This window comes from Gymnogyps californianus, chromosome 3, assembly GCF_018139145.2.
Source record: "Gymnogyps californianus isolate 813 chromosome 3, ASM1813914v2, whole genome shotgun sequence".
Lineage (NCBI taxonomy): Eukaryota > Metazoa > Chordata > Aves > Accipitriformes > Cathartidae > Gymnogyps > Gymnogyps californianus.
The window spans coordinates 100,618,236-100,632,678 of NC_059473.1; the positions used below are offsets into that span (position 1 = coordinate 100,618,236).

At 36.6% G+C, this 14,443-nt stretch overlaps 1 protein-coding gene across 1 annotated transcript in view; it reads left to right on the forward strand.

Annotated features, from left to right (window-relative positions):
• COL21A1 (collagen type XXI alpha 1 chain) overlaps nt 1-14,443 on the forward strand; it is a 116,265-nt gene that overhangs the window by 55,687 nt on the left and 46,135 nt on the right. The window contains exons 11-17 of the mRNA XM_050893487.1: nt 3,474-3,527; nt 4,466-4,519; nt 7,048-7,101; nt 7,965-8,018; nt 9,655-9,708; nt 9,787-9,840; nt 13,702-13,755. Of these exons, the coding sequence (XP_050749444.1) occupies nt 3,474-3,527; nt 4,466-4,519; nt 7,048-7,101; nt 7,965-8,018; nt 9,655-9,708; nt 9,787-9,840; nt 13,702-13,755 (378 nt within the window). The remainder of the gene's footprint in view (nt 1-3,473; nt 3,528-4,465; nt 4,520-7,047; nt 7,102-7,964; nt 8,019-9,654; nt 9,709-9,786; nt 9,841-13,701; nt 13,756-14,443) is intronic.

Here is a 14,443-nt window from a genome sequence, read left to right on the forward strand (position 1 = left end):
ACCCTAAATAGTTCTGTTTACTTAATGTTTGCAGTCCTTGAATATCTTTAGACCATTACTGTTGATCCTTGGTTATTTCCTAGCCAAATTGAGCTTGTTTACTTCTCCGTTGTCTTTCCCAAGTAGTCCTGTTTTCATGCCTATGTCGTTGAAGTTGTTCAGTGATTCCAAAAGCTTTTTAGTAAGGAAGTGTGCAGTGCAGTTGTCATTGCCTTATCGGTACATCCTCTATTTTTATTTTTATTTTATATTTGTCTGATGTTACACACCTATGAATGCTGTCTGAACTTTTGTCCTTTAGGCATGCAAATGCATTGAAGATATACTTCTGAGGTTTACTCTGCTATTGCACCTAAAAGTTCTTTGGAATTAATACTTGTCGTATGCCCTTGTTGCTCAATTTTTTCCCTCACAGGTAAACTAACTTTCATTTTCCAGCAAGGCTCTTAATTCACTGATGATGGCAGTATTGCTAATTTGTCTGCGTCCTTTATGTAAGTTCATTGGCCTCAGAAGTCTGTTCAACCTTTTCCCTTAGAATTATTTGAAAATAATTGCCATTTTCTGTAAATTCCAAAGTTATATTTTATCTGTGATTTTTTCAAATACCCTGGTACAAAACTGAGCATCTCAGTATCTTGCTGTTTATCACTTTGCCTTTACAGATTTTCAGGCACTAGAAATTTATCAGTACTGTTCCCACCCACAACAAATTGAGAGGGAGATTTTCTATAATCCTGATTTCAGTTGCACTGATGTAAAATAATGAATGAGAATATAAGCAAAGTGCTGTAGAGTAGTGCTGATTGACAACATTGATGAAACATTATAGATGGGATTCAGTTTAAGACGCTACATTTAGTGTTTACATGTGTACAGAGTCACTGGGTGTCTAAATTCCCATATTAGTCAACAGATATTTAATTAATATACCCCAAGAAGTATGGGATTCTTATGCTGTAAGGTATTTTGTCTTGCCCATGCTGCTGCTTCAAAAGGATGAATGCCTCCCAAATATTTTGTGCCACTATCTTCTAACACTGGGTGGGTTTCTAGGGAATCTCAAAAGGCAGGAGCTGCCTATGTTTAGGCAACTGGATTCAAAACTGAGTATCAAATTCATGGTTAGCTATAATACTTTTCACACCATTTGTGTGTCTTCTGAAAAGTTCATGAGAGAATACCAAGTCCAAATAAAAAGGATTCTTTTTGGTGGCAAATTTTGTGCTTTCACCTTATTTGAAAGTGAACCTTCAGTCCTGAACTCATCTGTGTCAACTGAAAAGGGGATTTTCACTTCTGTCCCTTTTACATAAAAAGTCAGCTATGGCACAGCTGTTCTTGGACCATATGTATATATGTCACATATGTACTCCTATTGAGGGCTTTGAGGTTAGGGAAAGAGGATCTGAGCTGACTTTAGTGAAAAAAAATTGTAGGCATTAGCATATAGGTTGATGATCCGTGCTGCGAAAGGAGTAGTGATACAAAGACATACTCAATTTTTATGAAAGCCAGTTTTTGTAACTTATAGAAGGTGTTTTTAACTTGTCCAAACAATTGCTACGTTATTTGTACCAGACAGTGATTCTCATTTTTGTGACTTTCTGTGAATTTCCTTTTGAGTCTTCTCTGTTCCAGCTTTCCATTAAACAAACACGCTGACAATGTGTTTGATTTGCTTTGAAATCACATTACAAGGTCTAGCGCTGTGCTAAATGTGCAGTTCTGTAAGCTGAAAACTCTTCTGCCATTCTCCATTCATCTCGTGAATTTAGAAATTCAGTTCAGCCAGGAAATTGTCCTCCTCTACTTCTTCCCCTACTCAGTTAGAAGGAGAAGGAAGGGAAATTGCATTTCAGAGATCTAAAATGTGAAATAAAGTTTTATTTATATAGAATTATATCCTACAGGAAGTCATACAAACTTTTTGCTTTTTCTGGAGAAGAAATAAAAGGATAAACTTTTAAAGGCATTTTTTGGCTTGGTGAATTGTTTCAGCTACCCGGGAGGCCTATAAGCAAACTGGGAATGCTACACCATTTACGGTTAAAGCTGATTTTGCTAGAACTGCCTTGAGCACTAAAAGTTAAATGCTTGATAAAGGATCCATGTATGACAGAGACCTAGAATTCTGTTTAATTCTATACTAAACATTACCAGCTGGCTCGTCGGGCATCTGCTCAAATGTCTTTTGGGAAGAGGGCACAGCAAGTACTCTCTTGTATCTAACCCAGCAAATAATTTTAGCTCTGTTTATTATGTCCAGGAAGCTCTGACTGATTTAAAGAAGAAATCAGACATACACATTGCTGTCCTTGTATTGAAAAGATTCTATTAGCTCCTTTTTACCAGTGTGGAAATCCCCCCATTAACTTTTGTGCTAAGTTTTTAAGACTGAAACTCATTTAGAAATAGGATTATTAGTTCTTCCAGTTCAAATCAAGATCAAATTCTGGGTATTTGAAGTTGGATAGTCCATTTTATGGGATTTATCAGATTTAGTTTGGGCTGCCTGTTGAAAGGTCTGAGCCAAATAGCCTCAGAGTTTTATAGGACAATTTCTCTTCTTGTTTTGTATGTTTTCTCAAAAAAAACCCCTCTTTGTAGCTCATTTTGTCCATTGGAATGACATGTTTTTAATGGAGCTAGGTAAAATTCCTATTCTTCAGTTACTTGCCTCTGTTAAAGGATTCTTCTAAAGCACTTGTTAATTTTGCATAAAACCTGGCTATCTGCTGTACTCATTGAATCCAATCTACCAAAACACCTCAGGCATATATTTTGGGTTCTGTAAAGGTTCTCTTGTTCTGCCAATGTTGATTTCTAGTAAAGCATTCCTGAAATTCTCTTTTCAACTCATGAATTATTTAGTATTTCTTTTCATAGTCCCAGTCATTCAAATTATTTTTTTACTTCCATAGCCTGTTATATACCTTCAAGTTCATAGCCAAGTGCTTAGTATTGAGAATGGAATTTTTATTATTTAGAGATACTAGCTGAATAATGTATTAGAACATGCCTTGTTTGTTAAAGCTTATCCCTGTAACTGGAAATAAGCCTTTAAAAGTCCTGGCATTTTTCAGCTATTTTTCTTGAGAGAGAGAGAAAAAAAAAGTGTCTACGTATGTGGGTTAATTTGGTTTTGGTTTTTTGTTTTTTTTTTTTCTCCCCAATGGGGAATAGAATAAGGTGGTTGTGACATTCTCATGTAACAATTCTAAAATAACAGATTTAGGATAAAGTCTAGAGGCTGCAAACTTCGGATGCAGAGATGAAAGCTTCTGAAAGCTGAAATCTGAATCTCAAATGTATGATTGTGATAGCAGTTACTAAAATTTGTGACCCTAAATGACAGGGTTGTGGCAACAGTTCTCTAGTAACCAGGAGGATTGTTTTTTCCTTAAATAGGTGTTTGGAAATTTGTAAATATAACTTATGAAAAGTCACAGGTCTTGGTTTCTTTTCCTTAGGGATATCAGGGATCAGCAGGAACTCCAGGTATCCCAGGAACTCCAGGGGTTCAAGTAAGTTTCTGTTTCATTCCTAGGATTTGAAAATCTGAGACAAATCCTGCCAACTCTCTCCCAATATCCATTGTTTGTCATTGAGAGTTGAGGTGTGGGGAATGAAAAGGGCTCAAGGGATGGCATGAAGTCAGGGGTCATCCTTGGGTGGATGGAACTTGGGTGGCTTTGGAACTCACGTGGCTTTGGGATTTGTACGCAGGCTGACAATTAGACTGCAAATCTAATCATTGCTAGGGAAGGCCTGTAGGAGGAGGACTGAGCTGGGGCTTAGACATTTTCATCCTGATCCAGAAGCCAAACAGTAGTTCCTTCCATTTTTCTATGCATCAGTAACAGTGATCTGAAGCCTTGTCTTCGTGATTGATTACCCACAATTCACATGTCCAAAAGAAGGTTTCAGATAAAGCCTGGACTGATGGAGGAGAATTCTTTTTCTTTCGTCATTGTATTAATTTAGTAGCCCTTACTGGGACAGTTATTGGAAACCAGTGCTGTATTTTACTTGTGGCATGATCCAGTCTGGCTGGATAGTCGAGGACTTATTAATTTGTTGAATTAAGTATCTGAGAGCATGCTGGGGCCAAGAGCAAGCCTGCAACATGGCATATGTGAGGGCTGTCTGATGGACATTTGAAAGGAAGGGGACATCTCTGGACTACTACAGGCTGTGTGACGTCCTCTTTTCCTGAGGTGGTCCTTGGTTAGAGCAAAGAATTGTTTTGGTGTTCCCTAGTCATGGGTTATGATAGTGTGCCATATTCATACATGCTGGATACATTTCATGCTTGGTTCTGCTTTTGTATCCAGTTACCAAAATGTTGTGATCAGCCAGCTGACACATCAGTCCCTGGGTCATGTTGTATTACATTTCTGTGTCTCATTCTGTATCAGACTGTATTAGTATTTGAGCTGGTTTTCATTTTTTTCCCTTTTAGGGACCACGTGGCTTACCAGGTATCAAGGGAGAGCCAGGCAAAGATGGGGCTAAGGTAAAAAAAAGAGTAATAGAGAAAAAGATTTTACTCTTAGCATTTATCATTTTTGGTTGTACAGTTAATAGGGTCAGTATTTTCACATGAGGCTTCTGTGAGAATTGTTTACTAAAAAGGTAATAAAGAAGGAATAAGAATCCTAAATTTAGAATGTTACTTCAATTCTGAATCTGGTCTGCTTTATTTAATAAAGTTTATATAGGCTTTAGCACTGCCAGTAACACCTTTCTTGCACTGAACAATTTATATTTAGAAAGCATATCTAAATATGGGTACCTGGAAACACGATACAGACATCTGTCAGAATGGTTTCTTTCTATCTCTTTTCACCCTTTTTCTCTTTAAGTGAGCACCCAGATGAGCTAGGTAGGAATTTCTGGATGGCACTTTGTATCAGAAAACACTGACTAATTGAAACCAAAGCTTTTTGTGGAAAAATTCTAGCTGCGGTGTAGCCAGTAGCTTGGAGCTGCAGACAGATGTGGAAGCTTATATGTAACTCCCTTCTGGTAATCAGGATAAACTTGAATCTGGATCTCCTGTATACACACTGAATAAACTAGCCATTGGCTATTGGCAGGTCTCATTGATATGTAAATATCTCTGTCCACCCTTCTCTCACACTTTTGCCCTGTGTTTAGAAAAGTTCTAAGTTCATTGCGATAAAAACATATTTTGTTTTTGGTTTATTATAACTTCAAAGCCTTTTTTTGTAAAACAAACACTTGTTTTCCAAACAGATTTTACTGTAGAATTTCCTTCTTCTAAAGTTCCCAATAGTAAAAAGACGTCCTTAAATTCATCACTGTTCAGCAGAACTCTCAAATGCATGATTAGAGCTGAAAAATGTGCTTATGTGTTCTGTGCTTCAGGCATCTTAATCTAATTGATCAGTCAGTATTGGGCCATGTGTAGAAAGTAAGATACTGATGATGAAAAACTCTATTCTCCTGGCAGTGCAGGGTTGTGACAGAATATTTCTTAATGCTCAGTCCAGCCTTGTTTAAAATGTGCCAAGAAATAGGGCTTCCACCACTGTTTTAAAAAACTTCTTCCATTGTAAAATAGGTCTTGCCATTAGAATTTTTTTCCTGACGATTCAGCCCAGATTTTCATCTCTTAATTTCATCCCATTACTTGTAAAGTTTCTGTAGCAACTAATTTAAAACTGTTGCCATTGCCAGGTGTTTTAGTTTATCCAATAATTGAATCACCACTTCTGAGCAGAAATTGAGGCTGCATTCTTTTTCATTAAGAAGCAATGGACGCATGAAGTGTTTATTTTATAAGCTTTGCTGATTTTTTGAAGTCCATTCCATTGCCTGTTTTCAATACTTATTTATTGAGAGATATTTTGATAGCATTAACCCACAAGCTATCATTCCTGTGGTCGTGTTCCTGTCTTCTGTGAATATGTGACAGACCTCTCCAAATCTGCTTAGACATGAATGGTGTTGATAAATACCACTGAGACGTGTTTCCTTTTACCCTTTGTCTTAGAACTTGAAATATTATGTAAAATAACTTCCTGAGCATAATTTACTATTCCTCCTTTATGACTGAAATATATTAAACAAATTGAAATATATTGGTCAATATAAAGTTAGATATTAACAGAGAGAAAACATTGTGATTGTCCAAAAATGATTTGGTGATTGGCTCTTTGTCTTGAGTGGAGTAGATCCTGTCTACTGAAACAAGCAACTAAGCTTGTTTTTATTATTTCAAGTCAGGTAGTGCCAAGTTATAATTCAGCTTTTTGTTGTAATTGCTCAAGGGAGCTTGCAGACAAATTGTCAGATAAATATCTTCAGTACCAATACCAAAAGTTTTGGAATTCCTGATACCCCAACACCGGTGAGGACAATAAAAAGAACTGATGTTTTGATTTGTGTTTTCAGTTGCCAACTGCTTTTACCAAAGTGGATTCTTTCTTCCACTTAAATGAGAACTCATTTGTCAAAGTACCAAAGTTGTTTTATCAGTGTGTTTTGGTTTCAATTTGTTTATTTTTTAGAGAAAGTACTTAATACCTTATTTTTTAATGCTTCACTCATCCAGAGTAAGCTGGTGAGAAATTTGATAAGGTCAGTAGGTCTTTTTTTTTCAGTAAGAGGCAGGAGAAAAGCCATCCCAGATTTAGGGAATTTACTTATTCTTTGGGAAATAGGAATGGATGGTAGAATTATCACAGCTCCTACAGAGATTTTCAAAGCTCCTTTCAAAGCTTTTTTTCCTCTTGTCAAAGCTAAATTGCTACTTTTGAACCTCCATAAGCCTTATTGAGAGGTGACAGTAAAATTTATTCTAAAAAATTTAGTGATTGTTTAATTTTTTTCTTTTATGTAGTGAATCTTGTTTAAAGATCAACAAACTCTCATCAGTCAGCATACCAATGTTATGTAGTTGATATGGTCATATATAACGTCTTTCCACTATTTGTTGATCATTAAGAATATGAATGTTATTATAATATATTACTACTATTTTAGATATAAGGATTTAAAATACGTTTGTTCCTTTAGGGTGACCGTGGACTACCTGGGTTTCCTGGATTACATGGGATGCCAGCACCAAAGGTTGAAATTAAATATTTCTTGTTACAATATTCATGTGTTTCAGCTTGGTCTATAGTTTAATTTAAAGGAAAAATAATTTTGTATACAATATTATGTCAGTGCATTTGATGAACTACATAAAATGAATAGATATAATACTGAAATTAAAGGAAGATACATGCCGTGGGACTTCATTACATACATATCATGCAATGGAAACTGCCTGTTTTTTTCATTTTTTTCTGCTCTATGGGATTCTATATTAATTACTTTGAACTTTGATTTTACTACTACTTAGAACCTTCTTCATCACAAATAATGTGTCCAAAAAATAAAAATAATTATGTAATTTTCTTGAAGTCATTCAATTTGAGTGACAGCATTTTGAAGGGTAGTTCTGGTCTAATGCGATGAGTTTATTTCACATGTATGTTCCCCAAAACATCATCAACCGTATCTTTTGCTCTTCTGTGTTAGTACTCAACTGAATTTAGTTCTTAGTTTTTCCAAATTTTTGTTTTAAACTTTTCAAATACGGTCTTCAGAAGAGTGCAGCACTTTTCAAAGAGCTGAATTTTTTACTTAGGTGCCTACCTATATTGAAGCGACCAGAAACTCAAAGCACCTTCCATTGAAAATAGAAGCATTAAGCCTGTGAGCTGTGGATTGTCTCACTAGCAGCGTTGGACATTCTGGGCTTCTCCCCTAGGAGAGCTTGGAAAATTCAAGATTTGCATTTACTGTCTTGAGCATATTTTTTTATATCGGATGGAGCTCTTTGCCTGCTTCATTTTATGCCTGCTATACGTGTATACTTTGTATGTATATCTGTATATAACTACTTCTATTTTAAAAATTAACTTATTCACACACATTTTGTCTAGGGAGAAAGGGGTCCTAAAGGAGATCAAGGAGTGCCAGGAATATATGGAAAAAAGGCAAGTAAATTTATAATCATAAAATAAAGCAAAATGTTATTGGTATCTGTGGTGAGGTGACCTCGGCTGGCTGCCTGATGCCCCCCCCAGCCACTCTGTCATTCCCCTTTCTCAACAGTACAGGGGGAGAAAATAAGATGGAAAAGCTTGTGGGTCCAGATAAGGACAGGGAGATTACCTAGCAATTACTGTCATGGGCAAAACAGACTTGACTTGGGGAAAATTAATTTAATTTATTGCCAACTAAAATAGGTTTGGATAATGAGAAACAAAGGCAAAAACTAAAACACCTTCCCCCCACCCTGCTTTTTCCCAGGCTCAACGTCACTCCTTCATGCGATGGGGAATCGGGAGCAGGGTGGGATGGTCAGTCCATAACAGTTCCTCTCTGCTCTCCTTCCTCCTCACACTTCTCCCCTGCTCCAGCGTGGGTCCTTCCCACGGGCTGCAGTCCTTCAGGATAAACCTGCTCCTGCATGAGGTCTCCATGGGCTGGAGCTTGGCTACCACAGCTCCACCATGGTCCTCTCCACAGGCTGCAGGAAAATCTTTGCTCCGGTGCCTGGAGCACCTCCTCCCCTCCTTCTTCACTGACCTTGGTGTCTGCAGTTGTTTCTCTCACTTTTTCCCCTCAGTCTTTACTTTGCCTGTGTCGTGTTTTTGCCCTTTCTTAAATATATTTCCCCGGAGGCACCACCACCTTGGCTGCGGGGCTCAGCTGCACCCTGCGGTGGGTCAGTTGGAGCTGGCTGGAACCGGCTGTGTCCAGCACGGGGCAGCCCCAGCCTCTCCTCACAAAGGCTGCCTGCAGCCCCCCGCTGCCAGTGCCTGGGCACCTGCACCTTCTACAATATCATTTATATTTTTATAATAGGTGTATTCACAGAGAATTTAATTCTGCAGTCCTAACTCAGAAAAATTTCCACTGAAGTTACTGGATATACTTAGGTCTTGTAATATTAAACTCATGCTCTGCTTATTTGGATATTTTGAGAACTCTCTTCATCTTTCTGTTAATGGATCCACGTAATTCGTTTTAACATAACACAAAATGCTTATGAATATATTTTTTTGCAAATATGTCTATGCCTTTAATATGGGGTATATGTAATAATTAATATTGCAAAGAAGTCTGTGCTTTTTAATACATAGAAATGTACATGAACCATATAACCGAATGGGAGAGAGGGAGAGGAGTAAGGGGAGTGAGGAGAGGAGCACACGGATGGAGTGAGACTGATAGCAGCCTGGAAAAGAAATGTTGTTTTAATCCGTAATTTATATAAAGCAGAATGTGCTTCTATGTAAATATTTATATTTCAGAGACCATATTTTGGTCATCCAATCTTAACGGTTACGTTTTCACCTGTCCTCATATTTTCTTCATGTATTTATTGGTCTAGAGTTTTAAGCAATTTGAAAGAGGGTCTGTGTTCACATTTCTATATTTTAGAGCATATTTACATTTCTGTAACAGGGGTAGTTATTAATTGACCACTGCTTGTGTTAAGAAAGAAACAAATCTTCCATACATTTTCAAAATAAGAAATAACATACATGAATTATAGGTTAAATATACTGAATTTGCAGCATGAACATTGAGCACTACTTACTTTTTGTTTGCTGTATTTCTCAGGGTTCAAAAGGAGAGAAAGGTGATACGGGATTTCCGGGAATGCCTGGGCGATCCGTAAGTTTTGTGAAGACAATTTGCCTTTAACTTTTGCTTGTTAATTTACCTACTCATGACTGTTAACCATTGCCACAGGGAGACCCTGGCAGAAGTGGGAAAGATGGATTACCGGGAAGTCCTGGTTTCAAGGTATGTACAAATGTATATTCATATCTTGCCAAAGTCTTCAATAGCATTGCTATTGGTCTAAATATACCCAGTTTATTCTGTGGAGAATTACTGGAAATTAAATTAATGGGTGTTACTGGGAAATGTCAAAGTTTACTGCAGTCAGTGGGCAATCTTCATTGATTTCAGTTGATTTGTGAGCAGGGGCAAAGCTTTTATTAAGAGTGTATTAGTGATCATCAGATTGTTTATACTTCATGTCCCTTATCCTGTTTGTGTTTCTCTAACTCTGTGAATCTGTTAATGAAATTTATATGCAAGCATACACTACAGAACATACCTGTTGTGTACAGTTAAGAAGGAAGTAATCTAATTATTGTTATTGCTTTTGAAGGGAGCTGGATGAAAGTTAGGGGAAAACACCTTCAGTATTGGATTCGTGTTTATGTTTGCATTCTCTTCACTGTGCAGTCCCCTTTATATTTAATTTAGAACAGTTTTTCAAGTGGACTAAGTATCTGCCTACTTAAAAAAGACTACAGTATCTGATATTTCTATAATGTATTGCAGTCTGTGAGCTCACTGGACATTTTGTTTACCCAGTTGTTGTTTGCACTGTTCTAATTTGTGAAAAGATGGACTTTAACAGTATCAGTTTTAAGTTCATAGGAAAAAAATTTTATTAATATGCGATGTAAATGTTCAGTTGAATTGATCTAAAGAAGCTTTTTAACAGCAGCTTTGTTCCTATAATATTTTTCTTAATAATAATAATGAAGTGATCTAGCGCTGCTCAAGATTAATGTTCCTTCAGCGTCCAAAAATGCAAGTGTACTTTTAAGTGCACTTGTCTAAATTCCTATTACTGTAGTTGGAGATCTCGGTCTTTCTTCCATTTTGTGACCATGCTTGTCTAGAGCAGTTGGGATACCATGGCATATCTGTGTCATCTGCTGCAGCAGGAAGATATGACACGAGACCTATGAGAGACCTAAACCCTCCAGGCAGCAGCTGCCAACAAGATGGATCCAGCAGGATCCCAGGCTCGCTCAGGCTGGAGGGGACTTTGTTTGGGGCATCTCCTGGACCAGCCTCCTGCTCACAAACGGGACAGTGCTGAATCCATACCAGGTTGCTCAGCTGGGTCTTGATCACCTCCAAGGATGGAGACTGCACAACTGGGCAGCTTGTTCCATCCTTGACTGTCTTCATGGTGAAAAATTTTTCGCCCTTATTTGCAGCAGGAAATGGCTCTACATGTCTATGTGTTGACAACTGATCAAGCTCTTCGTAAATATAATAAATGGAGCCTTTAAAGTCATTCAGCTGCTGACTGTTAACTGCTATAACTTCTGTGGGGTCATTCATAAGTTTGCAGTCCTATTTGCTGTTTTTGGCTACCCCAGGTGACCTGTAAGTGCCATTTCAGAAGGACACAGGTCTCCTGTAGGTGGTACCTGCCAGCCCAATGTGGAAGCCTTGGCTGCCCTAGAGCACCTCGGATAGCACCAGGCGTTTGTGATTAGGTAACTGAATCAAGCCCCTGTTCACTGTAATGGGAACTTAGATCCCTAATGTATCTCTAGACAACTTCAGGTAGAAAAACACATGTAGGCATCTTAATTTGAAGTTAAAGGAGGGAGATATCACTCACATACAACACTACACCACTGTTATTCTAAAAATTGCTCAACTTCAATGTATAACTAAGCATCCTGCAATTAAAAAATTTATTACAACACATCTAAAATAACAGCCTTTAAAAAATTTGTATAAAATTTAACTTTTACGGTAGATAAACTCAGTATTTCCAATTTTATTTGTTCTCTTTGGAAGGCCTTAATAAGACTGTGCTAAAAGGTAATGGAATAACTTCATTTTATGTCAAATTGGTGTACTGCTTTTTTTTAACTGCCCTTAAGTTTACACCCTTAAAACATGTTAGTAAAAGAAGTTGTAAATCTTAATTATGGAAAAAAAAAAAATTCTTATTGCTCATTTTTCTGAATTTAACTTCAGCAACCAACACCAGATTATTTCTATGATACTGAAGGACTTTTTCTTTATTTGTTACTTGGTTTAGTTTTAAATACTCCTACATTCATTTCATTTTCATCTTCAAATCCCATTGATACCTGCCTACAAATTGTTATTATTAATATATATCTACAAAAGCATGTATCTCTGACACTTGCAAATGTGTCAGGCAAAGACAATTTAACAGACATTCTTAAACCACTCAGCTAAGTTTGTGTCTGTGGACATAGTAGCTACTTAAGTTGCCATTAGACCAATGGAGGTCTAACCAGTAATGCCACTGGAGTCTGGAGAGCAATTCAGCTCAAAGAAGGCAGACTTGTAGGTACCAGTTTAGTTGCCTGCATAAAAGTGTCTGGTGAATTTGAGATTCATTAGTATCCGAAGCATCCTAAGGGAGCTGACAAATATGATATAAGTCCTATGGAAAGCCAGTACCTTTCTAGAGTGGGAGTAGAAACCCAGACAAGACACCCATGCATATCTCAAGTATGACCAAATGTCTATGTGTGGGCAATGAAATTGAGCTACTGGTGGCTGGTCAGCTGAATCAAGCCTCCATCAATTGTCTTGACTAGACTTCTGTTGGCTGTGATAGGAGCTTAGTTACCTACATGAATTTATTTCAAATGAATCCTACCTTGTTTTCAATATATATACATATATATACACACACACAGATATTTCTTCTAAGTTGGTGGAGAATTTCCTTCTCTGGTACTATAGAAAGTAGAAAAAAAAATTAGGTATTAGATTTTTTTCCTCTCTGGTATTTGATAACATGGGCAGGTGATAGTCGTAGTTGTTTAACATAAAATTTTAACTGTCACTGGTGGCCCTTTAGAGTGAAGTATAATGGTGATAAAGCATGAATTTGTGGAGTATTTTGATCTGTTTTTATGCTTGTAAACAATATACAGATAATTCAGTATATTAGTTGTGCGAACCTGTGTACATTTAAACTGAAAGACATTTTCTTGACTATTTTCTTAATTTAGTTATTGTAGTACAAAAATATGGCATACTCATTATTATAATATAATAGTTAACAGGAGCCATATTCTTCATTCAAACATTTTGTCAGCTTGACTTCAACATCTGCTTGCTATAAAACATTGCTTCATTCTGGGTCTGTAATCAAATTCAGAGCAGTAACAAACAGGCTGCCTTTGAAGGAAATTTCTGCTGGAGCTTTCCTGTTTTCTTACAATATTCGTTCTGGGAAAGAATGTGGAAAAAAAGCATGGCTTGAAACCCAGATGCTACCCGTTGTTACTTCAACTCCAGTTTTGTAATTTTAAGTTAATTATTACCAGATTATTTCATATATATATTAACTGATCTTTGCATTTGTTTTATGTGCTTTTATTTCTGGAATTATTCTTCAAATTTTCATATATATTTTTGGTATCTTACATATTTTGAGTAAAGACATAAAGATTTGATCATATCTAGTACTGCTGTATTCTGGAGCGCTTTAAAATAGTTTTCAGACTATTAGCTGTACTAACTTAGACAATAGCAATTTATTACTGTTTTATGTGCTTCTTCAACCAGTAATTGCTGTTCTGATTCAAAAGACAATTGTCTGTCTCTCATCTCTTTTTGCAAACTGTTTGATAGCTGTTGGACGCAGCATGAGGGAATATTGGATTGACAACACTTCTTACTGTGTTTGAAACTTTTTAAGAAATGTTTGTTTGATGAAGCCTCGATCATGTGTATTGGTTTTACATTTTACTTATATTAAAAATAATAATTTACTATTTGAAATAATTATTTTTATTATTCAAAGGGATGTCTTTTTTTTCAATATCGTATTTAACAGTGTTTTTTATTTTAAAGGGGGAAGTCGGACAGCCTGGATCTCCAGGCCTAGAAGGACATCGGGGAGAGCCCGTAAGTGATTAAATTGCTGACATATCCTTATGTATGGATTTGTTTGTTTGTTTTTATTTAATGGATGTTATACTTCATGTTTCATCCATGTTGATTTGAATTGGTTGATATGTCTGTTTTTGTAAAAGTGCTTTTTTATTTTCTAGTGTTCATCTTTAAATTTGGATTTAGTAAAAGAAATAAACAAGCCTTTAAAGTCAAAGATGCCTTAAAAGAAAAGATTCTTCACTATGTTCCTGTTATATCCCAATTTGTATATATATTATAAAATTGTCTTATTATTGACTTCTTTCCTATTGATAGGATGGTACGGTTAGATACTGATAGTTACTTACACGAGGAAAGATTCTGGGTGTTTTTAACTCTCATTTCTGCAACATGGTATATGTTCTTTCATATACTTGTTAATTGCACTTTTAAAGTTTATTTTTTCACTGTCTACCTCCCCCTCTCTTTTGTCCAGCTGTATTGGTCTTTTACTTCCTTGCACCTTGTTACACTGTCCACGTTATCTGTATCTCTTTTCCCCTTGCTTAGCTGGGGAACATGCTGCTGCATTTTTGTTTGGCTTGTTTCCAAAGACATTGTTCCTCTGCTGGTGTTTGGGCAGCTCCTCAGGGCAGCTCATTTTTCATCCTTTTTATATGTGATAGCTAGGCTTTGTCCTCCTTGTTTCCTTGTTTGGCTC